The following is a 26,756-nucleotide window of genomic DNA, read 5'->3' as shown; positions in this document are numbered from 1 at the left end:
GAACTACAATCCAGATCTGATATCCTCAAAGTCAACTCTCAGTCAAACTTATGAACTTTCCAAACCTTCAAATTTCCAACTTTCGCCAATTAGTGCCGAAACCTTTTAGAAGCATTCAAATGCAAATCCGAGCGTACGCCCGAGTCCAAAATCACCATCCGGACCTACGGAGCCGATAAAACTCAAATCCAAGGTCAAATACTAAAAAGTCAAACTTGGTTAACTCTTCCAACTCAAAGCTTCAATCATGAAATTCATTCTTTAAAATCGATTCCGAATAACCTGAAAACCAAAACCGACGATTCACACAAGTCATAATACATCATATAGAGTTATTCATGCCCTCAAACTACCGAGCAAAGTGCAAATGCTCAAAACGACCGGTCGGATCGTTATAGATGGTTAAAAATTAAAGCTCTAAAAGAGTTGACTTTTTTACTATTTATTTAAGGTAAAATTTAATTGATTCAAAGTCCTAATTTTTAGGTATATAATTCAAATTAGGAAAGATTTAATAACCAAAATTCAATGGATTTCCAAGTCCTAATTATTAGAAAAATAATTAAATGATTACTTTGTCTAGTGTAAAATTTATTTTTAAAGGGTAAAAAATACGAACAATATTTCGCTAAGGGGTTTCGTGCTTTTAATATAGTATACAGTCAAATCTCTCTATAATAACATCTGTATATAACAACACTTGTCTATAAAAGCCAAGCTTTTTCGGAACCAATTTTTATGTTATGTTATAATATATATTCTCTATAACATCACTTCGCTATAACATCCAAAAATATTCGGAACAAACAATCCCGTTGTAGAGAGGTTTGACTGTAGATAGATATAGATATAGATATAGATATAAATATAGATAATATAGATATAGATTCGTGATCGATACTAAAAATAACATATAGCGGGGCAGTTTACCTGAAATTATCGCCCCATACCTGTCCCGCTACCGTCAGCCCGAATAGTTGCGAGGGAAATTGAAATCGTTCAAATCCCCCAAAATTTCCCTCTCCCCCTTTTTATTTTACCACTTCACTTCTCTTCCCCAAAACTCACCCCTACCCCACCGGAAATATCACTTCTACGTGGCTCAGCCTCTCTCCGAAAGCCGCAGATTTTCCTTCTATTGGATTTAGGGCAATCACTAATGATTCGGAACCTGTACGATTCTTAGGTTTTGATTAAATCTTAGGTAAATCGCTATTGTTTCACTGCCCTAAATCCAATGAATTCCAATAAAAGGCTTATAAAATATGTATATTACGATATATTAACATCACTTATGTGATTTTACTGATTATAATATTTGTTGATCATTTTTTGGTATCTGATTTCTGTGTTTTTCTTTTTGATGTGTGATATCTGAAGAAGCTATTTGTTAGTTAAAGTTAAAGAAGATGGCGAAGGTTGCTGCTGCGGGTCCAGTACATCCATCAAATGCACTTAAGTTTGGTGGGGGTGGTGGTTCTAAGGTCACTACCACCACATTGAAACGAAAAACTCCATCTGAGTTACGCGTGAGTATCTCTTTTCCCGATTTATTTTTAATCAGCTTTTTAAATATGAAAGTAGAATTCTTTTCCATTGTGTTTGCAATTGAGAAGTTTCGCTCGTTCTTGATGGGTGAAAAAGTTATTGTCCACACGGATTATGCGGCACTTCATTATCTTATGAGCAAGAAAGATTCCAAAGCTCAGTTGATGAGGTGGGTTCTTTTTTTGCAAGAGTTTGATATCGACATCTAAGATAGAAAAGGAAGTGAAAATCAAGTGGCAGACCATTTGTCTCATTTGGAGGAGGAAGGGAGGCCGCATGATGGCCTTGAAATCAATGACTCCTTCCCCAATGAGAAAATCTTGGCTATTTCAATGAAAGATGTGCCATGGTTCACGGATCTCGCAAATTTTTTGTGTGTGGAATCATCCCGGATGAGTTCTCTTCAAACCAAAGGAAGAAGCTTAAACGGGATTATGGCTGTCTAACTGGACTGGACGGGACGAGACCAAATAAACGGGACGGGATGGAATGACATTTAGCCGGGACGGGCCTAAACGTGACGAAACGGTAGGCCCATCCCATCCCGCTAACAAACGGGATGGGACGGGGCGGTTTTGCGGGCCTTAAGTGGGCCGTTTTAAAAAAAAAACAAATTAATTATTTAAGCATTAAGTTTGACAACGGCTAGTTTTTTGACAATGACTAAATTTTTAAAGTTTGCAACAGCTAGTTTTTTGACTTATTTAATAAACTTAAAACTTAATAAATTATAAGAAAATTAGGAAACTAAGTAAAGATTTATAAAATATTAAAACAAAAGACTTGTAATAAAATATTTTAGTAATTATAATAGAGTTGTAATTTATTTAATATAATTTCAAGTCATTAAGTAACTAAGTAAGAGTGTAAGACAATTCATAGAAAAATTCAAGGCTTAGAGCCTTTTATTTTATTAATAGAACTTTCAAATTTCACATACAAATATAATTCTTTTGAAGAGCACCTAATCTACACAGCCACCTTCTCGGAAGGGTTCTGTTTGAAGTATGCCTCTTAGTAGCCAATTACAAATTATCATACTAATATTTGTAAGCTCCTATATAGCTTCGTTGTAACTTATCTATAATTTCTCTCAGACATTGTTATGGAATTGGCAATGTTAATTGATGTTCCATGAGTTCCATATCATCATCACTCACAATGCTAAGTATCTCATTGTATTATTCTTCACTAATGGTTAATTTTTCAAAACCAAGATTTCTTCTTTTATGAATTAATCCAATCTCTGAATAACACGGAAATTTCTAGGTTGTCCTCCACTAATGAATGTCTATGATCTCCAATTTGAAATTTTGCTGCACTAAAAGCACTCTCTGATGCCACTGGTGATGCTTGAATAGCCAGGATATCTCAGGCCATTATTGAAAGTGTTGGAAAAGCCTTGCCACGCTCCCTCCACCATGCCAAAAGTTGTTCGTTGCCTTTTTTGTCTTTAATACTTTCCAATCCTTGATTAAGATAATAATCAATCTCATCATCAATAGAGGAATCAAAACCTGTTATATCATCCATACCTTCCCATAGAACTTCTATTCTAGCCTTAGAAGTAGAAGGAGCAGTCTCACCACCTGTTATTTTCATAGATTTATATTTATCAAACATTGATCTAGCATAAGAATATATGTTAGCTTGGCAGTCTTCGAGAGATAGTTGTTCATTTTCTTGAATTGCTAAATTCTCATAAATTTTACGAACAAGTCTCTTTGCACCTCTTAATTTTAAAAATGGGTTAAGTAGAGTAGAAATTAAATAAACTTGGGGAATAGGGAAAAAATACTTTTTAAATTTTGTAATTATTTCGTTAATGGTCGGTGCATAAGTTGGATTTATATTATACTTACCAAATACAACAGAAATTCCACAAATACACCATAATATTTGTGTAACAGTAGGATAATATATACTAAAAAATTATTTTGTAGCATAATAAAAAATTTCTAAAAATTTAGTAAGCTCTTTGATCTCATCCCAATCAAAATCAATAATTTCGTAAGTAGAATTCCACCTAGTACAAACATCTTTTGGAACTTTTCTATATGGAAGGTTAGCACTAGCACATTGTTGAGCAAATTCACGAAGTCTACTCGCTTTATTAGCACGAAAAATATAGTCGCAAGCATGTTGTACTTTACTACAAACATCAGAAAATAAATTAATACCATCTTTTACAACCAAGTTAAAAATATGACATGCACATCTAACATGAAAAATTACTGGATTAATTGGACAAAGTCTAGTTCTTAAGCTAGTTGCTACGGTTGTGTTAGCAGAAGCATTATCTAAGGTGATAGTTAAAACTTTATTAATGAGTCCATAAAAATCAACTATTTGTATAACAGTAGTTGCAATATATGCTCCAGTGTATTTTGAATCAACAAATTTATAACCAATAATACGTTTTTGCATATTTCGGTGATGATCAATCCAATGACATGTAACAGTTAAATAATCACAACCATTAGGATTATGACCTATATCAGATGTGATAAACACTTTACAATCCAAGTGAAAAAATACACAACGAATATACTGAAGATATTCGTTTGAAATTTAAAAACATCATTTCTAACTGTGGTCTTAGGAAAACCTTGAAAAGAAGGATTATAAGTTTCTTGTATATAATGCACAAAAGCAGGGTGAGAAGGAAAAGTAAAAGGTAATCCACAAACAGCCACCATTTTTGCTAAGTTCTCGCGATCTCTATCTTTGTTATAGGGGCGTAAAATAGTACCAGAAGCAGAGTCAAGTTGTTGTTGTAAAAAGTTAGAACCCCCGCCAGATCCACTAGGAGCTCCAGTACCGGTGCTAGGATCCGTAATTTTCCCGGCTTCTATTTGGCTTGCATCCATAAAGAATTGTGCTCCTTAAGTAAGTGTCTGGCTAAACCCCCCGTCCCACCACTAGTCTTGTGTACAAATCGTTGCTTACATTTTTCAAATATAACACGTTGATTCACTTTATCATGTTTAAACAATTTCCATACAAGTGATGTTTTGTCACGTTCACCCTTAGGCTTACCCCTTACGGGAGGTACAAGAGGTATAGATCCAGACCGAGATTGACTCTGAGTTGGAGCTTGTGTTGCGGGACTAGTGGGTGTTTCATCTAATTCTTCTTCCTCATTTTCTTCGTCCTCAATAAAAATATCATTGCCAAATTATCTTTGTAAAGTTTCATGATCTAGTTATTCTCCGAAATTAATATTATAACATGCGGAAATTGAAAAAATAAAGTTTTATCAACATGAGTCATTTCATCTATATGTTTTCTAATTGTAGGAGAAGGATGTGATTAGGATTAATACTACTATCACATTTACTACTTTTTTTTATTACTTTTTTTAAATAGGCCAAATAAATTTTTAGGTGCCATAATTTAAATACGAAATTAAATTTAAAAAGTTAACACAAAAATTAAACACACAAATGAAATACGAAAATAGAACGCGTAAAGTAAATACAAAAATTAAGCACTAAAATGATACGCAAAAATTATATATTAAAATTTGGAGATAGAACGAGTGCACCATGATTAAATATTAAAACTTGAAGAAATTGCCTAAAAAATTGCTCCAAATACTTGACGAATTAATTTGAAGTTTGAAAGTTTCTCCAAACATTTGCCCAAATATTTGAAACTTAGTTGATCACTTGATTGTAAGAAAATAGAGAGAATAATATAGATAGAATGTAAGAGATTTGAGAGAGAATGATTGACTTTTGTGGGAAAAAAATGAAGAAGGATGAAGGTATTTATAGTAAGAAAATAGGGCCAAAGTGTAATTTAATAAACTTAGGGGTTATATTAAAAGTTTGGGGGGGGGGGGGGGGGGGCAAATATGGCCGTTGGGAACGGCTAAATTTGCAATGAAGGCCGTTGCCCAACGACTATATTTCAAAAACAAAAAAAACACGCGGGACAGACGGGACGGGACGGGATAAACGGGACAAAATTGGCATCCCGTGTACCGTTTAACAAAGGTGTCAAACAGTTGATTAGAAGGGAGCTCTTTTGTACATATTATTATCATTTTGGGAACTCGAGCTGTGTTATTGTGGTTACACCTCCACCCCCATACATTGGGGTGAGGCGGCGGGGCCGCTTTGTGTTGAGCTATGGTATTGTGATTACACCTCCACCCGCATATATTGAGGTGAGGCGGCGTAGCCGCTTTGTGTATAGTTGTGGTATTGTGAATACACCTCCACCCGCATACATTGGGGTGAGGCGGCGGGGCCGTTTTGTGTAGAGTTTCTGGTATTGTGATTACACCTCCACCCGTATACATTGGGGTGAGGCGGCAAGGCCGTTCTGTGTAAAGGTAGTTGTAGAGGATTCCCGACTTGAAATTTATAATGTTATTGGAAGTTCTTAATAAATCTGTTTTGACTTGTATGGCATTGTTACCATGATTCATCATGTTCGTGTTGTATTTCCAAGTCCTTGAATAGATGTTTTGGTTTTCATACTAGTACTATTCGACATGTACTAACATCCCTTTTGCCGGGGACGCTGCATCTTTAATGGATGCAGGTGGTTCCATAGCGGGAGGCATTGACCAGTGATAGCGGTACACTCCTTTTCTAGCTGACTTGGTGAGTCCCACTTCATTCTGGGATTGTGCATCTTTTGTCCCGTGTATATTATATTTTGAGGTATAGCCGGAGCTTTGTTGTCGGCACTATCATTGTACTCTTTTATATCTATTAGAGGCTTCGTAGACCTGGTGTAGGTTGTGTATTGGTATTGGAAAAATTCAAGATAGTAATATTGTATGTGTGTTACATCTTCCACTTCAAACTATGAAAGTGCGTGTATTTTGAGACTTTATAAATGAAGTAACTAATGGTGATGGATTTAGTGTTGTTCATGAACTCTCTTGGTATCAATTAATGGAGTTTATCTTCTCTTTATTTATGGGTGAGTGAGGTAGAAGGAAATCCAGCAGGTTTGCTCGGCCGGGTTATTTCAATTGAGCGTCGGTCGCGCTCCCCGAGGTCGGGACGTGACAATTGGGTGCATTACCTACCCAATTAAATGCCTTTAATTCTAATTTCAAATGCATTAAACAAAAAGAAAAGAAAAAAGGCATTAAACCGTTCATCAATCTGACTTTAGTACAAAGAGTTATACACATTTTATTATGGACATGCAGACTGCCAAAATGATGCGGGATACGTGGCATCTCCAAGGTTAAGTCGGCTAAACTTGGCTAGCGTTTGGCCATAGATTCCCAAATTTGTTTTGAAAAATCTGTTTTGGGTGAAGTTTGGCTGGAAAATGAAAATGTGTTTGGATATACGTTTTCAAAATATATTTTCTAAATTTATTTTGGAAAAATATGTGTATTATTAGGGATTTGGCCCAAAACTAGCTATTTTGGGATTTGAGATTTTGATAAAATATAGGCAAAATGTATGCCAAGGCCAAACATGAGTTTGACAAATAAAAACCAAGTTTATTTTGTCAAAATGTATAGCCAAACGCCTCTTTATGTTTAAACTTTGGGAATTCATTTGTAACATTTCCCTTGGACGAACTAAACAGCTCTCTCGAGTTTTTCTCTCCGTCATCAAAGATCTTCAAGGTAAGCTTCTTCCAAGAATTAAACATGGTTATTCCCCCCATTGATTTCATGATTTTAACATCAATTCATCTGCGGATTATTGCAAATCGAAGGGGTTATTCCAAGAGAACTAAGTGAAGAGAGTTCTAGGGTTCGGCAGCCAAGATAAGGCTTCTCTTCCACCTTCATGTACGAGCTCATGTGAGTGTTTTAGTATGTTTTACGATAAGAACTCACGGGATGATGATCGGAAGCTGTGAGTCCAAGATTTGTTATTTGTTTGAGATGAGTAAGGGGTTGTTTTATGTGTTATGAAGAACGGGAGGTATTATTTAGCATTGTATGGAGTTTGTTTGTTGTGTGAGCTAGGAGAAGGTTGGGTGTGGAGAACGCCAATGAGTTCTAAGTCTCGACAACTCGTCGCTCTCCGAGTGTTTGACGAATTGTTTGTATAATTAAAGCATGATGTTGGGTTGTTATTGTTGATTCCAGTCCTCGTCTTTAACGTTCTATGTAGGTTGAAGCTTATAACAGATGGATTGATTCTTTGTAGTTGAGCTAAAGGTTGAGAATCAAGGTATGTAAGGCTAAACATCTCAATTTTGGAATATCTATCGGTTTCCTAGATATAGAGTTCCATATGTTTGATGTGATCTCCCTAAGGATCTAGATTTATTCATATGTGAATTGATAGTCATTCGTACATGTTACACCTTAGAATTTCAAGAAATTCTATGTTAGCTCTTTATGCTAGAACTCGAAGTACAAGAGCGTTATAAGATGTCCAGTTCCTACTGGACTGGTGATGGTGTAGTTCACCCATAAGCTTGAATGAGTTCTTTTATATGCTTCTTGAAGCTATACTACAAATGTTGAAATATTAATTAGCCTTTAGGCTTGAACAAGTTCACTTATATGCCTCTCGAGATTATGTCGCTTACGGATCGAAAGATATTCATGTCTGAGTGTTTTAAATAAGAAAGGTCTAAACGTATATAAGTATCCTCCCAGTTGTACCAGTTTCTTATGGCCTTCATGGCCTAGCAGTTTCAAAAGCTCTTCTACGAGTTCGCGTACGTTTATATACGTTCTCAAGTGCCTCTAGAGTATATCAGTTTCAAAAAGTCTTTTTACGACTTTATGTACTTCTATTGATGTTCTAAAGCTCCAAGTTTCAATAAGTTCTGTGAGTTTTCTGTAATATTTCGTATGTCTAGATATCATTTAATTTCACGTTCCTCTACAAAGGATTTTCATAATATTTCCCTAAATAGGGGATTTACTTATGTTAGTCTTACAGAATATTTTTACAGATACTTCAAGCTAGTGAGCCTTTGATATTTTGGCTATTGAGCCACACATACGATTTTAATAGGTCAGTGAGCCACATATATGTATAGTTTTATAGAAAGGGGGCAGTGAGCCATATATACATACTATTTTCACATAGGCTAGCGAGCCATGTGCATACTATTTTCACAGCTTTACAGAAAGAGCCATAGTGCCATAGTTTATAAATGTTTTGGGAGCACTCTTAGAAACTGAGAAGGTTTGAGCAAGTAAGTCCCATTCTTGAAGCTACACATTGCAGGTGTAGGACTATGATCGCCACAAAGGTCGGGTGATTAGTTAGTCTCCCTTGATTGGGACCAGAAATTCTCCCTTGTTTGGGATTGATCAAATACTACATCATACGCACATATACGTCGAACCACGCGACAATCGCGGTGAGACGGTCTAGAGGATCGAATGCCATGATGTATACATGGTGACTATATATGTCAGTAACTAGGATCTCCCACAGAAAGATATACATATGTTCAAAAGAGTTTTTGTTACAAATATTTACTGCATATTTCCGTACAGTTTCATTTTATCCTATTTCAGACTGATGCTATTTAAGAACTGTTTCATGCTATGTATCACACTGTTTTTCAAAGCTATGACTTATATTTAAGTTAAGATGCCTCTCAGATAGATTCCTCTGATTAGAGTGAGAAGATGTTCCTCAATAATTATTCTTCAATTCTTGCTCAAATTTTGGAAGATTAAGAAGGGAAACTCACTAGGTCTTCATCCTAGAGGTAAGATTTTACATCCTAACCCTCAATTTCGAATTTTGTCTAGAAATGGGTAATTAGCAAGATGATTTTTGGGCATGAGAGTTGTTTATTTTACATGCATGTGTTATCAAAGGATGTAGGAAGATTGTTGAGCTAAAAATGGTAAAGATTAGGTTGTGGGATGATGGAATCCTCCATAAAAGGACCTTGAAACCTTAATACACACATAGTGTTTGATAAATTGCTCAAATGAGCTAGAACCATGGACATCTTCTTAATTTTTGTTCAATTTGTTATATTTTTAAAATAGATTAAAGTTGCTAAGAATTCCGGAATATTTTAGAGTGTAAGTAAGCTCCATTGAGGTATGTTTGGCTAAACTCTTCTTTAGAGTTGGGATCCCCATTATCCTTGTAAGTTCCAAGATGTTGATTTCAAATCGAGTATTCCGATAAGTTTTGTGATAGAGATATATGTTCAATTCGTGTTTCAAATGCTCTTATCATATTGTATTATAAATTGAAGATGTGTTCCAAACTATGGATTGTGTATTTACGTGTTATGGTTTTCAAGTCGTGATTTATGTGAAAAATTATTATGCCAAATTGTGTAGAGATTGTGATTGGGGGTTATACCTCCACTCACATATATTGGGGTGAGGCGACAGGGCCGCTTTGTGTATGATTTTGATAATGTCGTTACACCTCCACCCGCATATATTGGGGTGAGGCGGCATGGCCGCTTTGTGTATGATTTTGGTGTTGTTGTTACACCTCCACCTGCATATATTGGGGTGAGGCGACATGGCCGCTTTGTGTATGATTTAGTATTATTGTTGCACCACCACCCACATTTATATAGTGGGGTGAGGCGATATAGCCGCTTTGTGTAAGTATTGGTATCGTTGCTGCATTTCCACCCGCATATATTGGGGTGAGGCGGCATAGCCGCTTTGTGTAGGTTTTTGGTATTGTGGTCATACCTCCACCTGCATACATTGGGGTGAGGCGGCAGGGCCGCTTGGGTAGAGTTTTGGTATTGTGCTTACACCTGCACCTGCATACATTGGGGTAAGGCGACGGAACCGCTTTGTGTGAAAGTGGTTACAGGGGATCTCTTTTTAAATTCTATAAATGTTAATGGTAACTCTTGATAAGTTTGCTTTGGTTTAGCGGCTATCTGTGCTATTCTATTGTCACCCTGGTTCATTATATTCATATTGTATTTCCGAATTCTTAAATTGGTGTTTGGTTTTCATACTAGTACTATTCGACGGTACTAACGTCCCTTTTTGTCGGGGGCGTTGCATCTTTAATGGATGCAAGTGGTTTTGCAGTAGGAGACATTGATCAGTGATAGCGGTGCACCCTCTTCCCAGCTGACTTGGTGAGCCCCACTTCATTTCGGGGTCATATATCTTTTGTTCTTTGTGTATTTTGTTTGAGGTATAGTCGGGGCCTCGTTGCCGGCATTATCATAGTTCTCTTCTTTATCCATAGAGGCTTCGTAGACATAGTGTGGTTTGTGTATTGGTGTTGGGGAAGTCAAACTATGTCATGTTGTGGTTGTATTACTTATTCCATTTGAGACTTTAAAAATGATGAAAACTATTGGTAATGAATTGGAATTGTAGACATGATCACGTTTTTGTCCAATTAATGGAAATATGTTTTATCTCCATTCGTGGATGAGTTTGGGTAGAAGGAAATCTAACAGGCTTGCTCGGTCGGGGTCCCTCGGTTGAGCGCCGGTCGCGCTCCTCGGTTTTGGGGCGTGACATAGTGTCACGACCCAAAATCCAACTAGTAGTGATGGCACCTAACGTAACTCATTAGAATTAACAACAATCCGATTCAATGAGATTTACTAAGAAATGTAATGATAATATAACTGAACTTCTATACAAACAATTCCCAAGGACTGGTATGTACAAATCATGAGCTTCTAAGATTTAGAGTTTATAAAGCTGGTATAAAATAAATATATCATGTATTTGAAATATATATGAACAGATTAATAATTCTAAAGCTACCAAGAACAAGAGGCAGCTATGATCGGAACACAGGTACATCTTCAATGCCAGCTCCCGCCATGCACATCAACATCAACATCCAAAAAATCTGCACGCAAGGTGCGGAAGTGTAGTATGAGTATAACCGACCCCATGTACTCAATAAGTAACAAGCCTAACCTTAGGTTGAAAGTAGTGACGAGCTGGGACAAATGTCCGAGTCCAACACCAACAGCCAGTAACAACTCATAACAATATAACTAAAGCAGTACAAGTAATAACTCAAAAATATAATGCTCAGCTCGTTCACAGTTCCGAAAAATAGGCATGCTTTTTAAGTATAACAGTAAAACCCAAATCTTTTACCGAAATTACCAAAATATGAGTAATTTTGAAAAACTATGATTTTTCCTAAAAACTTTCAACAACATGTAAGATGTTTCATTATCAAATAGCATGAGGAAAGTACATCTCTATGCCAACATGTCAATGTGTATGTGAAGTCATGAATGACGCAATACCGTACAACATGAGGAAAATGCATCTCTATGCCTGCATGTCAAGTGTGCATGTCGAATGCAATGCAACTCAGTGATAAAACCATATGTATACTCCCAGAGTATCAATTCACTCATTCCTCACAGTCACTCATTTCTCACAGTCACTCAGTCCTCACAATCACTCAGTCATCCCAATCATTCGGTACTAACGCGAAGGAGAAACCAGCCTCAGCCCAGCTCAGCCCAAATCACTACGCGAACGCGTGCACACTTGCGCGAACGCGATATTCACTTTGCAGCAACATACGCGAACACGATGAACAACTTCTCCCTAGCCATCAAACAAATCTACCCGATCGCGATTAACTCTACGCGATCGCAGACAAGGAAACCAGATGCTCAGTAGAACCAACAACGCAAAAATGAAGGAAAATGATTCGAATTCGATCCAAAACACGCCTGAGCCCCTCGGGACCACGTCCGAACATCCCAACAAGTCCCATATCATAATACGGACTTACTCGAGGTCTCAAATCACGCATAACAACATCGAAATAACGAATCACATCTCGAATCGAACTTGATGAACTTTGAACTTTTTCAACTTCCAAAACTCGTGCCGAAACATATCAAATCTACTCGGAATGAACTCACATTTTGCACACAAGTCCCAAATGACGTAACGAAGCTACTCCAATTCCTGGAACTACAATCCAGATCCGATATCCTCAAAGTCAACTCTCGGTCAAACTTATGAACTTTCCAAACCTTCAAATTTTCAACTTTCGCCAATTAGTGCCGAAACCTTTTAGAAACATTCAAATGCAAATCCGGGCATAAGCCCGAGTCCAAAATCACCATCCGGACCTACGGAGCCGTCAAAACTCAAATCCAAGGTCAAATACTAAAAAGTCAAACTTGGTTAACTCTTCCAACTTAAAGCTTCAATCATGAAATTCATTCTTTCAAATCGATTCCGAATGACCTGAAAACCAAAACCGACGATTCACACAAGTCATAATACATCATATAGAGTTATTCATGCCCTCAAACTACCGAGCAAAGTGCAAATGCTCAAAACGACCGGTCGGGTCGTTATAGATAGTTATAAATTAAAGCTCCAAAAGAGTTGACTTTTTTACTATTTATTTAAGGTAAAATTTAATTGATTCAAAGTCCTAATTTTTAGGTATATAATTCAAATTAGGAAAGATTTAATAACCAAATTTCAATAGATTTCCAAGTCCTAATTATTAGGAAAATAATTAAATGATTACTTTGTCTATTGTAAACTTTATTTTTAAAGGGTAAAAAATACGAACAATATTTCGCTAAGGGGTTTCGTGCTTTTAATATAGTATACAGTCAAATCTCTCTATAATAACATCTGTATATAACAACACTTCTCTATAAAAGCCAAGCTTTTTCGGAACCAATTTTTATGTTATGTTATAATATATATTCTCTATAACATCACTTCGCTATAACATCCAAAAATATTCGGAACAAACAATCCTGTTGTAGAGAGCAGTGTTTTGGATAGCGTGCGGCGACAAATAGCGACGAGGGCCCGCTTCACTGAGGCGAGAGGCGCGCAGCGAAGCGCTCGCCTTTTTGATGTGAAGCGACAATTTATACAAAAACATAAAATATTATATACATATAACTAAAAACTCAATAACAATAATATATTAATAAATATCATTCAAAAATTAAAGACTCAATAGATAGTCATAGACTCATAGTTGATAGTCATAGACTCAATATGCAATTAATTCTACTCTATAAGACTATAAATCTATAATTGAAAAAACAGAGCAACAAATAAATAAAGCTATTGCCTCTGCTCGATTTTGAAAAACATAGTAACAAAACAGAGCAACAAAAAAATGAAGCTACTGTCTGACTGCCTCTGCTCGATTTTGAAAAACAGAGCAACAAAAAAAAAATACAGCTACTGCCTCTGCTCGATTTTGAAAAACAGAGCAACAAATTGAAAAATAAGAGCTGAAAGAGATGATGGAAGAAACAGAGCAAAGAACCCAAAAACAGAGCAAATAAAGAAAGAAAGAAGAAGAAAAAAAAGAGTAAAGAAATATGAAGAAGAACAGAGCTGAAAGAGATGATGGAAGAAAGAAAAACAGAGCTGGGCTGAAAGAGAAGAAAAACAGAGCTGAAAGAAGAAGAAAAACAGCGATCACTGAAGAAAGAAGAAAGAAGAAAGAAGAAGAAAAAGAAAAAAAAAGACCAGCAATGGTGGTCGACCAGAAGAAGAAGAAAGGAGAAGAAGAAGAAAAGAAAAGAAAGAAACGTACCTGGTGAAGAAGGGGTCGCTGATGGCTGACGATGGAAGAAGAAGAAGAAGATGTGAACCCAAGCCCTAATTTTGTCGCTGAAGGAGAACTGGAGAAGAAGGGTCGCTGCTCGTAAGAAGTGATTTCACCCAAGCCCTAATCGCGGCTTAAGTGCCTTTTTCTTTTCTTTTTTTAAAATAGCGACGCTACGCTCGCTTCTCGCCACACTCTCGCCTCTCGCTACACAAGCAGAGGCGACCGCTATTTTGAATCGCAATGCAACAGGCCCTCTGTAGCGACACACGCTCGCCTTAGCGCTGTAGCGAGCGCTATTTATAACACTGGTAGAGAGGTTTGACTGTAGATAGATATAGATATAGATATAGATATAAATATAGATAATATAGATATAGATTCGTGATCGCTACTAAAAATAACATATAGCGGGGCAGTTTACCTGAAATTATCGCCCCATACCCGTCCCGCTGCCGTCAGCCCGAACAGTTGCGAGGGAAATTGAAATCGTTCAAATCCCCCAAAATTCCCCCCTCCCCCTTTTTATTTTACCACTTCACTTCTCTTCCCCAAAACTCACCCCTACCCCACCGGAAACATCACTTCTACGTGGCTCAGCCTCTCTCCGAAAGCCGCAGATTTCCCTCCTATTGGATTTAGGGCAATCACTAATGATTCGGAACTTGTACTATTCTTAGGTTTTGATTAAATCTTAGGTAAATCGCTATTGTTTCACTGCCCTAAATCCAATGAATTCCAATAAAAGGCTTATAAAATATGTATATTACGATATATTAACATCACTTATGTGATTTTACTGATTATAATATTTGTTGACCATTTTTTGGTATCTGATTTCTGTGTTTTTCTTTTGATGTGTGATATCTGAAGAAGCTATTTGTTAGTTAAAGTTAAAGAAGATGGCGAAGGTTGCTGCTGCGGGTCCAGTACATCCATCAAATGCACTTAAGTTTGGTGGGGGTGGTGGTTCTAAGGTCACTACCACCACATTGAAACGAAAAACTCCATCTGAGTTACGCGTGAGTTCCTCTTTTCCCGATTTATTTTTAATCAGCTTTTTAAATATGAAAGTAGAATTCTTTATGGCTATATATGTAATTTAAATGAGATGAACATAAGAATGGGAGATTATGTGATTACTTTGTGGGTGAAGAGAGCATTTGTTAGTTAGGCCTTGTATGTAAAAACTCACTCACTTGTCCATCAATTGGGCCTTGTATGAGATGATTATCTTTATGTATTTAGAAATAATTTAACTTTAAACTTTTCATTTTACCTTTAATGAGATAGTTAGCCACACAAATATTTATGCCTTGTTTTAGTTCACAAGTTTAAAAGTATGTCTTTAAACTCTGTGCCTAGTTAAACTTAGTAACCTCTTTACCTGTATTAAAACCAAGATTTTAACTTATATTCACTTGCAATATAAAAAGTTTTTTACATTATAGTGTAAACAATTTTTTACATTGTACTTTAACCTACCTATTATAGCAAGTTATTTACTTTATTTTCAAGCTACCAGACTAGACTTATTGTGGATAGTCACATGTTGTAGTCATCATAACCTAATTATGTAAAACAGTTTTACATTATCCATGTAAGTGCACAAAAGTTAAACTCTAAAAATTATTTCATTCCTCCATTGCACTATCCATATCAGTGCATAGGACGCACAAGTTTCTTTTTGCTTTTATTTTGAAAGAAACTCTTACAATATAATTGAAATTAAACGTATTGGTTAATTTACAATTAAAATTTGACAAAAAACTATTTTTTTTTTTTTTAATTTTGTAAGTAGAACAAATCTCTCACTGTGGGCATCCATGAACATCTTTCTCTACAACCACCAAACACCACACCCTTGTAGCTGTGAGCACTGACAATACCTGAGGCCTGATGCACCACAATTGAAGGATATTTGGAGAAGTAGTTGAATGAATGTTACTTCTCCAATCTGTACTTGCTTTCAAAAGCAATCCTGCAGACATCCATATCTCTGTTTAGATCATATAGTTTGTGAGAAGTTGCTGGAAGGAGATGGGTTCATCTCCAGCCATTACAATGGAGAATAAGGCTGCCTGCATTTGACTTATTGGTGCAGCTATAACAGGGATTGTGCATGTCATCTGAGATTGTTTATGTGTGTCCAGGGAGGGATAAAGGAATAGAGGGGTGGTAAGAGAAAATGGTTCGGCAGCATAATTTGATGGGGAATATCTTCTGGTTTGTGTACATGTGTCAGCTGAGGGAGGATGAAGAAGTTAGAGTTGAGTATTGTTTCCAGAATTGTTTTCAGAAAGTCAATCAAAGAGTGTAAACATATAGGTTTAGCTAGCAAATCAAAGAAAAGGAAAATATAAATGGTCGCTTAAATGATTGAACATTACTTTAATTTGGTGTGCATTCAAACTATTGATAAATGGTTACCTTTTCCTTCCAATTTTAAGCCTGAACTGGAGTGCAATGAAAGTTGAGTAATGGCTTTGGGGTGGTTGTATTCTTACATCAAGTAGGTTCTACTTTCAAAGCATGACTAACTTTCTCTTCTCGTGGTATGATCAATTGAGATGCTCACTGAATAATGTAGTAGTGCTAGATGCAAAAGAATGTGCCTTAGTTCATGCCATGTTATCATTTCCCGTCTGATATTGTGCACATACATGCAATATTTATGTTAGTCATGTGAAGCTGGTGTGATTTTACATGTATTGCCTTTTTTAAAGTTCTTTTATTTGTTAATACAAATGGTATATATGGAGGTACGTATTGGCTTTCAACATACGTGAATGACTATTATAGTAAAAGCTCGCTGGGGGCATGCTTAGCTCTGAAGCGTGCAGCATAGGTCCTTGGTGGCTTTGCTTATACGGCACATTGGTGCGGGCACGAGGACGTTAAGGCGTGTGCCTCATCTCCCATAGGCTTTGTCTTGAAGAGTGCACACTAGGCAGTAAATATAATTGCCAAGTGAATTTTATTTGTTAAGGAAGCGATATAAATGAATATGTTGGTGATTAAGAATAATATAAGAAAGTTAGTATAGATAGTTAGTCATGAAATGTGACTTAGAAAATTTAAATTGCATCTTTGTAGATCTAGTAAACCTTGGCGCTTTTCTTCACTTTTGCCTTTGACACACTGAATATGACAGGGAGAGCAATTGAAGAGAAAGGAAACTACGCAACTTGTGGATGAATCCCCAGCCCCAATTGGTGGCTCTATGAGGTAATTTTTGTTTCCATTTCTCTTATAACTTTTTAAGTGCAACTAACAAAGTCCATCCACTTGTTTGAAAGAAATGGTGTTTTCCCGGGGCCCAAGAGATCTGATGTATCGAAGAACCCAAGATATGTTGATACTCGTGTGGATGAGCTATTTCCTGTCAGAAAAAACAGCATCAGGCTAAATTTGATTTCGAGGAAAGAAAATGTTAGTTTACTTATTGTCGCGATACTTTTATTTGGAATCTATGTAATTCAACAAATGCTTCGACCGACTTCTTTTTGTGTTTTCCCTCACTAGTTAAGTATCTTTATTTCTTCTCGCTGGCAGGAAAGTTTTCCAGCAGAGCAAAGTGGTAGTATTACAAAATCTGCTGCGCCTTCAGCATTTCCTGCTGAGAATCAACAGCAATTTAAATGGTAATTATGTAGAATAGTATTCAATATTTGTAGGAATGTATTGTCTGTTGTATCTTCTTTCTGCTCATTTAATGATTTTTTCGTATATTGTCATTAAAAGCCCAGAATATTTTTTTGCTTCAACTGTAACTGGAAAAGATTGTGCAACCAAAACTTGTAGCACAAGTCAAAGGTGCAATGAAAATACCTTCCGCAGCGTCACTGAGCTGTCACTGGGTGGTGTAGATGCTCATGGCTTGTCTACTATTGATATGGTACTTACTATTGCCAGCATCTATCCTCTTTAATTGCTCTGTATACATTTTTTTTTCACCGCTCTTTATACTTTGATAAAGCTAAGGATTAACCTTTTATTTCTATTGATAGGATAAAGCCTTAAGAGGACTGGCTACCCATGAGCATCAAGTTGCTTCTGCTAAAATTGCTGAATCCTCAGAACCAGATGGTGGTTTAAGGTCAAAAATTTTCTCCTCAGAACTCCAAGTCCCATGTAAGATGACCCCGTTGGATCTGACGATGAAAACTAATATACGAGTTGTGTCTGCATCTTCCATCAACTGGTGAGTGATGACTTGATTGATTTAGTTATATAATGAGTCATTTTAATATTGACGCATGTCTACGTTTATTTGTTGGAAAAACTGTCTATATGCATTCCTTAGTTGAACTCATGAAATGTTGAGCTCCTGTTACAACTTATAAGGAATCTGTTTTCTCTTGGTTTTAGCACGGAAGAATTTGTGCGTCTCTGGAAGTTTATTTTACCACCAATAAGGCAAGATGTTTTGAAATACCCGCAGTCCTGCACTATTTGGATCTGGAGTTATAGAGCTTGTTTATGATATTGCTCTAAGTGTTTTAGGTTTATAATGCAGTATCTGATGTATACAATTTCTTTCCTGAGAGTTGCAAGTTCTCTTAAGTTATCACATGCTTAAGTAATACTTGATGGCATGTCACATAACTAAACCAAGTGGCATAACCATTTAACAAGTGAGAGATATACATAACATTTTCTCTGACCAAGTGACCATGCCATGAACTGTGTCTCAAAAAAAAAAGACAAGTGTTGCCGCATGTCTTATTACTTTGAATTGTGTTCCTCGGTGTTGTGTTTTTAAGGTTAATTGTGTCTCGTATAATCCTGTAGGTTTCATAGGTTGATCAATTGTGGCACCAGCAATGTGGTGGCGAGGTTTACATCCTCGAATTGTTCCACGAGTCAAAAAATGACCTGCTTTTCTGAAATGAATTCTGTTTCCCAAGCAGTTAATCATAGGCCATTGCATTCCTGGATGTATCCGCAGTCTCCTCTACCGCCTTCAGTTATATCAGCTTTAACATTGTCTGCTTCAACGGGAGGTATTTGCTGGATTCTTTTGTATAGTCCTACCTTTTGCTTGCTATCTTTCCTCCTGACTGTAGAATTTTGACATTTAATCCTAGGGCAACTGGACTTTTTAAGCGAAAGGCAGCTAGCATGGCAGGATTCCTTTCGAAGTTTATATTACATGCTTCGGAAGAATGTTTGCAGCATCTTCTACGGTAAGAATCATTTTAATTACCACCTTCATGTGCCACTTATAACTGACATACAGTTTTTATTCTCTTTGCATTTCATGAGACTTCACACTTATAAATAGTGGTGATTTAGGGTGGACATCTGCAACTTAGAAAAGGGAGAAATGCAATACATGAATTTTTATGATATTATTACTTGGTTAGGCAATTGGGTCTTACCAGTAGAGTCTCTGATATTGGTCTACAAGGAGTTTTTAACACATAGACATGTACCTATTTTCAGCCTAGTTATGTTGCTTGTCATGATGGAGAAACTATTTGAAGTGATTACGGCAGGTTCTGTTTTACACGGAAGCCATGGTTCTACTATCTATTTTTCCCTCCTTTTTCATATGTATTTTCCATTGTTATGTGTTAATGATCATTGTTTAACTTTATTGGTTTTTGGTACTTGTGATGTTAGTTAACTCCTAGGTCTAAAGGTCTGGTGTCAGCTTCTTGGATTATACATACTTGCCTTTAAGAGCTCTACTCTGAGACAATTTAAGAACACATACAAAAGTTCGCATTGCCATGTCCATTGAAGAACTATCCAATGGATTATACATACTTGCCTGTTGCTTCTTCTATGATTCTATTTATTTGCCTGACTACCCTTCTTTGCTCCCAAAAGTCCAGAAAGGGTAACACCTGAATTAGATTAGATCTCTTAGGATGAGGTGATATAGAATCTAATTAACATAAAATACAAAACAATCTGATTTTAATTTTCTGTTGTAATAACTCTGTAAAACTAAATAAAGATGCAATTGTTTGTGGATACAGTTTCTTGGCAGCTTAAAAGTCATTCCCTTTGTTCCATTTTATATTGCACTCTTTCCTTATTAGCCTGTTCCAAAATGAATGACTTCCGTCGTATAAAATGAAATAGTGGGAATACCTTTTTCCTGCTTCATTGTAGTGATTTGAATTCTATGTATTCATGTTCTCTCTCTGTTTTTAACTTTGCAGTCTGCACTGCTCAATTTGTGGTCATGTTCACCAGTTCTTATTCTGAGGAAAACTGTGTTTGCAATGCATATATATCTCAGTCAACCCGGGGTTTGAGGTCATCACTCAAAGAACATGTAAGATGATGACTTGATGGTACTTCTTATTTTACTTATTTCTTCATGGTATTCTTCAAGCATAGTTCTTTTGTTATCCAGCTTGTTTTGGCCTATTTGGTTTCTGCTGTTACCCTCCTGCAAAGTGCTGATACAATGCTTTTAGTTTGTGATTGTAAAAGTTGATCCTGGAGCAGCTCGGGGGTGTTCTAATGAGTCACTAAAGTTTCATATACTTGATTAGGTCTAACCTCTGCAATTTAAGCTCCCCAACAACTAGACTAGTTTTAATGATGTAATGATTTGCAAGTATTAGTTTGGATTTGAATAGCATCTTAAATTGCCAGAGGGATAACATTACACAAGTTATGAAAGTTGGTACGTGCTCCGGTGGAGAAGTTCCATATGTTAGTCCATAAATAGGAGCCGTAAGGTGTTAAAGACAATATAGCCCCAGGACTTTAAGTGAGAAGCGAATGCATGGTGCGTAAATATTGCATCACGTTACTTCTATCTGTTGAAAATGTGTTAAAAAAGATAGGAAATAAGTTTTTAGCTCAGTATATTACTACAGTATAACAAGTGACAAAAGTTGGTGCCAAGTCTTTAGGAGCAAGATAGAATAACTGATGAGTAGAGTGAATACAAAGATGGACTCTTTGGCTTTCCACAGCCATTTGAGTCAAGCAAATAAAGTTGAGCAAAACTATTTGAAATTGAAGTTGGAAAATAAATTATTGGACATACAAGTCCAGAGCACAACTTCAACTGTTTTTTTTTGAAACTGGCCAAGCTCAAAGAGAGTGCTTGTGAGTTACAAGATCTAAGACCCCCCATAGAAAAAGAAAAAGAAGAGATTGTGACTGTACAAAAAAGAAAATCTACTCCTGCAGAGAGTTTATGAACTCTAACATGCTGTCTTCATCTTGAGTGTTGCGCCAAAAAGCCAAAAACCATAAAAAATTAATGATTTGAGTTGTCTTTTTAGAAGGTACTTCTTGTACAAAAGTGCGACATTGAACTTCCATATACTTGCATAAAAAAGAAGGATGATTAGGAAACACTATCAGCTATTAACAGTAAAGAAGGATGATTAGGATTTGACTCCTGGTTTCATTGTCTCGTGTATATGCTATTTGGCTTCTTTATGTTGAACAGGTGATGATTTTCTAATACCACTTAAGTGGTGATGCTAAAGTGCTGAATGGACATGCATTTTAACTGTGTGATTATGCATTTTGTTGCATATGTAATTTGTTAAGCTGATTATGTGTTGCAATCTTTTGTGGGTGGTAGGATGTTTCTTTTTCTATGCCGCTTTGCCACTCAAAATTGGAGGAACTTAGTACAGAAGAGCTGCTTGAGCTTTCAGAGATTGAGAAACAAAATCTGGGCCAGGTAAATTTGTCATGTAGTTGAGACTCACGTGGAAAAATAAATCCAGGAGAGAAATTTGCTTACAAATCTTTGTATTAATGATGTCAGATTCTTTGACTGACTTGTCAATGACTAGTCTGATGCTTGATTCCACGGCTTGAACCCGTGACCTATAGGTCACACGGAGACAACTTGACCGTTGCTCTGAGGCTTCCCTTCAATTGTCCGAAGTATTGAGTATTTTTTTCATGTTATGTCTGAGTTTCCTTTGCCTTAATGAACTTAACTTTCTCAATGTGGAAATTTGGAGTAATTATAATGATGTATAAAATTACTTTACTGCTTGCTGAAGAACTGTCACGGTATGTTCAATAGTGGATTATTCAGTTTCCCCTTTTACCATGCAAAACTTTTTTATTGTTGAGGTATGTCAACTACTTCCTTTAACAGCTTAAACTGCCAGTGACGAGACACTTTTATAGTTCACAACATTGTCCCCCCGCCCCACCCAAATATTTTTTGATTTTTTTTCCTTGGGCCACACACATGGAAATATTTCATTTATAGGTGATGGTAGGCTGAACTAAGGACCTTTGCTTGCTTAATATGTTTTAGTGTGTGAATAACCTGGTTTAAAAGCTTAAGTTGTAGAGGGGACATCCTTATTTATTTGTTGGTTTATAATAATTTTTTTTCCAACTGGTGAGTTTAATGTTTTATGCAGACTAGGCGGCGGGGTGCAATGTCTGATGTGGATAATAGGCCCCAATCTCTGCTGGCATTCACTGGAAATAAGAATGTTCATTCTTTATATGATTTTCTACTGAACTATAGGTAAGCTCATAGTTAATAAAATAGTTTAGTTGGCTTCATTCTATATCCTCCCTTCCATTGTATTATGCCACAGTTTTGATATTCAATTGCATATGATCTTCTCTAAACTATATAGCATTTTGTCAAATTTTCAGATATTTCTTAACTTCTCTAACTGGTGTGGACGTCCCTGTGTTGTATTCACCTATCCCATTTGAGAATGCCGCATTCACTGCCCCTGAGGTTAGTTTAAGACTTATGCATAATCTTGTTTCTTCAATTTGATTGTCCGAATAGTTGGGTTCAAGCCATGACCTTTGGGGTCGTTCTTATGGAGATGAGATAGTACACGACTATAAGACGAGTGTAGTATGAGTAGTAAGCAAATACATGGATTGTAACCGGATATACATTTGCAGTTGTGTGTTTGCTTGATTGTGATGAAGACTTTAACTGAGGGCTCAATATAACACTGTTCTGGGTTTGCCCTTCAATGAACATTTTCTTCCTCCCAATCTTCACCCAAGATTGGAGTCTCTCACCTTATATCCAAAGGATAATTTCGACATTTAGGGGCTTGTGCAGTGGGATAACAATCCCAATTTGGTTAACCGATCAAAAAAGAAAGATAACAATCTCAATATGCTCTTTTTTTAAAATTTTAATTTTGTAAATAGTAACTCCCATATTAACAATTTCATATTCCCTAAGATATTAAAATGAACACACGTTATCATTTGTTGTATTGTTGATAAATCTATCTTCTTTATCTTATGCTTATAGATAATGTGTAGCCACTTAATTCAACAGGAATACTGTAAAATAATTTTTTTTTATCATGCCAATGATTGTGCCTGTACTTGCCTCAGTGTGGCTTTATGCTTCATAAGCTGTCTTCCTCTGTTAGGTGTTTAAACATAAGCTATTAGATTCGTGGCACTCCCCTAAAACTAGCAACAATAAATGGGTTTGTGAAATACAAAACAAATATCTTATTTTGAACTTGGAAAAAAATAGAGCATGACATTCTATTCTAAAGTTCAGAATTTGCCACTGTGGGATATGCAGCTATAGAAAATTTGAGGGCTACACCTGCTGACCAGTAGTATGACAGCAGCACATTTTTCTAATAGTGGAGTCTTAAAGTAAATAAGTTACTGCACTTCATTAAGTGCCACTCCCGATGTGGGGCTTATTGTATCATATCAATTTCCAGTAAGATACACCCATGATATGTCCAGGATGCCCTATTCTGTTAGTTTCCTTATTTTTCAATTTATATTGGATACAAGTACCGTGAGAAAAGATGCTTGCTGCAGAACACAGCATCACTTGTCTAAGTGTTTGACTGTGAATATAGATATCAGATACTATTTTCTTTGGCTAAATAAATGGATGAACTATATCTATGCTTCTTGTACATAAGATATTTAATTGAAGGTGGCATATCGCAGTCTGCTTGATATTTGAATGTTTGTTAAATTTGATCTGTTCATTCATAGTTGAGACCTTAAATCTGTTTTAATCTTTGAGGCAGTTGAGTTTAACCAAAGATTTGCTGAATAAAACACGCAAAGACTTGCTCTTACTTTGTGATACAGGCACACATCTACCTATGTTTTTTTATAATAGAGAGGCTAGGCTCGAGGCACGTTCACAAAGCATTATCTGCATCTGCTGTCAGTAATATCTTTTTATAAAAGATAATTTCTTAATATACCGAGTCTTAAGCTGATTATTACTTATTACGCTACAAAAAATAATCTCTAAATATCTTTAGTCTTGAGCTTGTTATTGCATTATCAATGTGTTCTGTCTTAAGCTGGTTATAGTGTTATCCAGAATGCAAATAGATATCACTATACCTACTTTGCAGGTCAGATGCAAGGAGGTCAGGAGAATTGATCAGGTAGCTTTTCAAGGAATGGAGTCAAATGTGCCTTGTGAGCATAATCAACAACCATCTTCTGGGATGTGCTATAGTGTTGAAATTAAGGGTCGATACCTTGCCCCATGGGTAACCTCTGCTATATGTGATGCTTTCAGCTCTAACAGCACAAGTTTTGAGGCTAGGTATACTGTCTACAAAACACTGTTCACATGGATTATCTAGAATATATTGTTGCATATAGTGTATTAAAACATGTTCTTTTACTGGTTGGAAGGGGATATTCCTTGGGGTGGTAAGATGTCCCAAGAGAAGTGAATGCTATCGGCAGATGATGCCCCTAAAGTAAGTTTGTAAGATGTTCTAAGAGAAGTGAAACGCTATCAGTAGATGATGCCCCTAAAAAGGTGGAAGTGTTCTGCTAAGTTGATAGACACCAAAAAACTAAAACCGGCAAGCTCATGGTGGTTAAGTGTTGAGCTATCTCTGGATTCAGATGCCGTGCCTTTGTAAAACATTGCTTTGTAAACAAAATTGTCAGATATACATAGAGCATCTATGATCTTAAATCATCAACGTACAGCTGATTGGACCCCAGGATTAATTTGTTAAATTTTCATAGCTTACTGAAGATGCTTGCTCAAGGCTTTCATGCATGAGTCATGACCATCATCCTTCAGTGTGGCCTTACAACGTGGCATCACTAGTTTAGCTTTTAGTAAATTGTCCTTAGTTTTCCTTGTGCTAAGCAGGATTTATCACATGTTCAGTAATTGGAGTCCCCAAATTGATGATAATGTTGTCATGGGTAGGTCAAAACTATCACCAATCGATAGAACTCGAAAAACAAAACCTACCAAATAGTAGAGTGTAGTTAATATGGTTTTTTTTGCTTGTGCATATCTAAATGGAGATGGTTTGGATCTTTGTTTTTCTTAATTCTGCAAATTGTTCTGAATTAACTAAGTTGAGAGAAGTCTTGCATCAACAAGTTCTTTTTGCTTTTCCTCCTTTACTAGCTGTTCTCCATAGGAGGTTGCTGTTGGATTTGTTTTTTGGAGGGTGGGGGGGTTGAAGATCCCGAAAAGTGTTGCTTTGTATTCCTTATTAAAAAAAGTGCTTCTTTATGTTGCATATTTCCAAGAACTTCCAGACTAATATTTTACTTGGGCCGTGGATTTGGTCTAGTGTCTTCAATATAGTGCAAGTTAGAAGATACTCAGAACTGGAGGGTTATTGAGAATTCACCAACACTCATATTTTGGAACATGAAAAACCTTGAATGCCAACATTTCATACTTGGTATTTTGGTTACAAAAGATCCACCGAAAGAACTTTGAAACTTAAATGTTTCAATGTCAAAATCCTACTGGGAGAAATCCTTCAGTAATATGAAAAAACCTGCTAGTATGAAGATAGGTCTACTGTAGTGTCCAAATACTTGGACCATCCAACTTTTGTATTTGTATTCTGTTCAGAAGTTTTAATTTATCTTACTAATGCTGTTTTATTTTATTTATTTACTTATGTTTTCTTTTTTTTCCTCCGTGGTATTTTATGGCTTTGCAGTTTTATCACAGAACCTACTTCGGTTGGCTTGAATACATGTCTCAGTATTAGCGGGAAATGTTCTGATCCACAAGTTTCAGCAACTGAAGCCTTGGATAACGGTAGCCTCTGTTTTGGTATCCCAAATACCAAATTGTGTGCCCAGATAAATTCTGCCTTTTTAAAGGGCGTGAAGTACTTTGGCGGTTCCTATACTGCTTTTCTTTCACCTGTTTGACGTCCTGTGTTGTGACATATTCTGGGTAAATTATAAGTGGCATCTGTTTTTGCTGCAATACATCTTTCCGTTTGTAAAGTTGTTCAGTAATTGTTTGTGAGAACTTTATTTTGTCAAATTAATAGGAGGCACGGTTCATCCCTTATTTTTATTTTAAACTAATCTTGCTGTATAGCTGCCTTGAAAGCTAATACAGCGTATAATTTGCAAAAGGCTGATGATTAATGCAACTACAAACTTTATGTATGCAGTTGCCATTAAAAGTTCATAGTTGTCCGTGTTGATTCTGGTGATTGGGTATTGCTGAACTGAAGTGCATTGCAGTTGATGGCATTTACTATGCCGTTGTCTCTTGCAAACTTTGCTTAGTTCCCCCTCCAGATTTTTTTTTTTGCATTGGAATGGCTAGACCGTGAGGAGGAGAAAATAATATATTACTTCCTTTGATCGTATTTACTAGTCACTGCAACATTTTGAAGGTTTCTTTTGGTTTTACTCCTAGTGGACTAATAAGGATTTCACTTGACCCCTCCCCCTCCCAATTGGGGGCTAAAAAGGGTAACAAACGACTAACTCTCAAATGGG

At 36.4% G+C, this 26,756-nt stretch overlaps 1 protein-coding gene across 33 annotated transcripts; it reads left to right on the top strand.

Annotated features, from left to right (window-relative positions):
- Positions 1-7,016: 7,016 nt before the first annotated feature.
- LOC107759942 (uncharacterized) lies at positions 7,017-26,437 on the top strand. Of its 33 annotated transcripts, none has more exons than XM_075239592.1 (18): positions 7,024-7,156; positions 7,249-7,324; positions 7,653-7,712; positions 10,524-10,584; positions 14,910-15,058; positions 17,191-17,264; positions 17,336-17,468; positions 17,592-17,680; positions 17,781-17,934; positions 18,047-18,240; positions 18,831-19,042; positions 19,127-19,225; positions 20,213-20,328; positions 21,604-21,705; positions 22,409-22,518; positions 22,653-22,740; positions 24,374-24,570; positions 25,955-26,437. In XM_075239592.1, the coding sequence occupies exons 5-18, from the start codon at positions 14,939-14,941 to the stop codon at positions 26,169-26,171; spliced, it is 1,905 nt and encodes a 634-aa protein (XP_075095693.1). In that variant the 5' UTR covers positions 7,024-7,156; positions 7,249-7,324; positions 7,653-7,712; positions 10,524-10,584; positions 14,910-14,938; the 3' UTR covers positions 26,172-26,437. The 33 variants fall into 33 exon arrangements, with proteins under 33 accessions (XP_075095707.1, XP_075095698.1, XP_075095691.1 ...); XM_075239594.1 differs by having other exon boundaries at positions 7,249-7,336; positions 10,535-10,584; positions 14,913-15,058; XM_075239588.1 differs by having other exon boundaries at positions 7,249-7,336; positions 10,535-10,584.
- Positions 26,438-26,756: the final 319 nt, after the last annotated feature.

This window comes from Nicotiana tabacum, chromosome 19 (assembly GCF_000715075.1).
Source record: "Nicotiana tabacum cultivar K326 chromosome 19, ASM71507v2, whole genome shotgun sequence".
Classification (NCBI taxonomy): Eukaryota; Viridiplantae; Streptophyta; class Magnoliopsida; order Solanales; family Solanaceae; genus Nicotiana; species Nicotiana tabacum.
The sequence above is the reverse complement of the archived record's forward strand: the minus strand, read 5'-3'. Positions and strand labels throughout refer to the sequence as shown.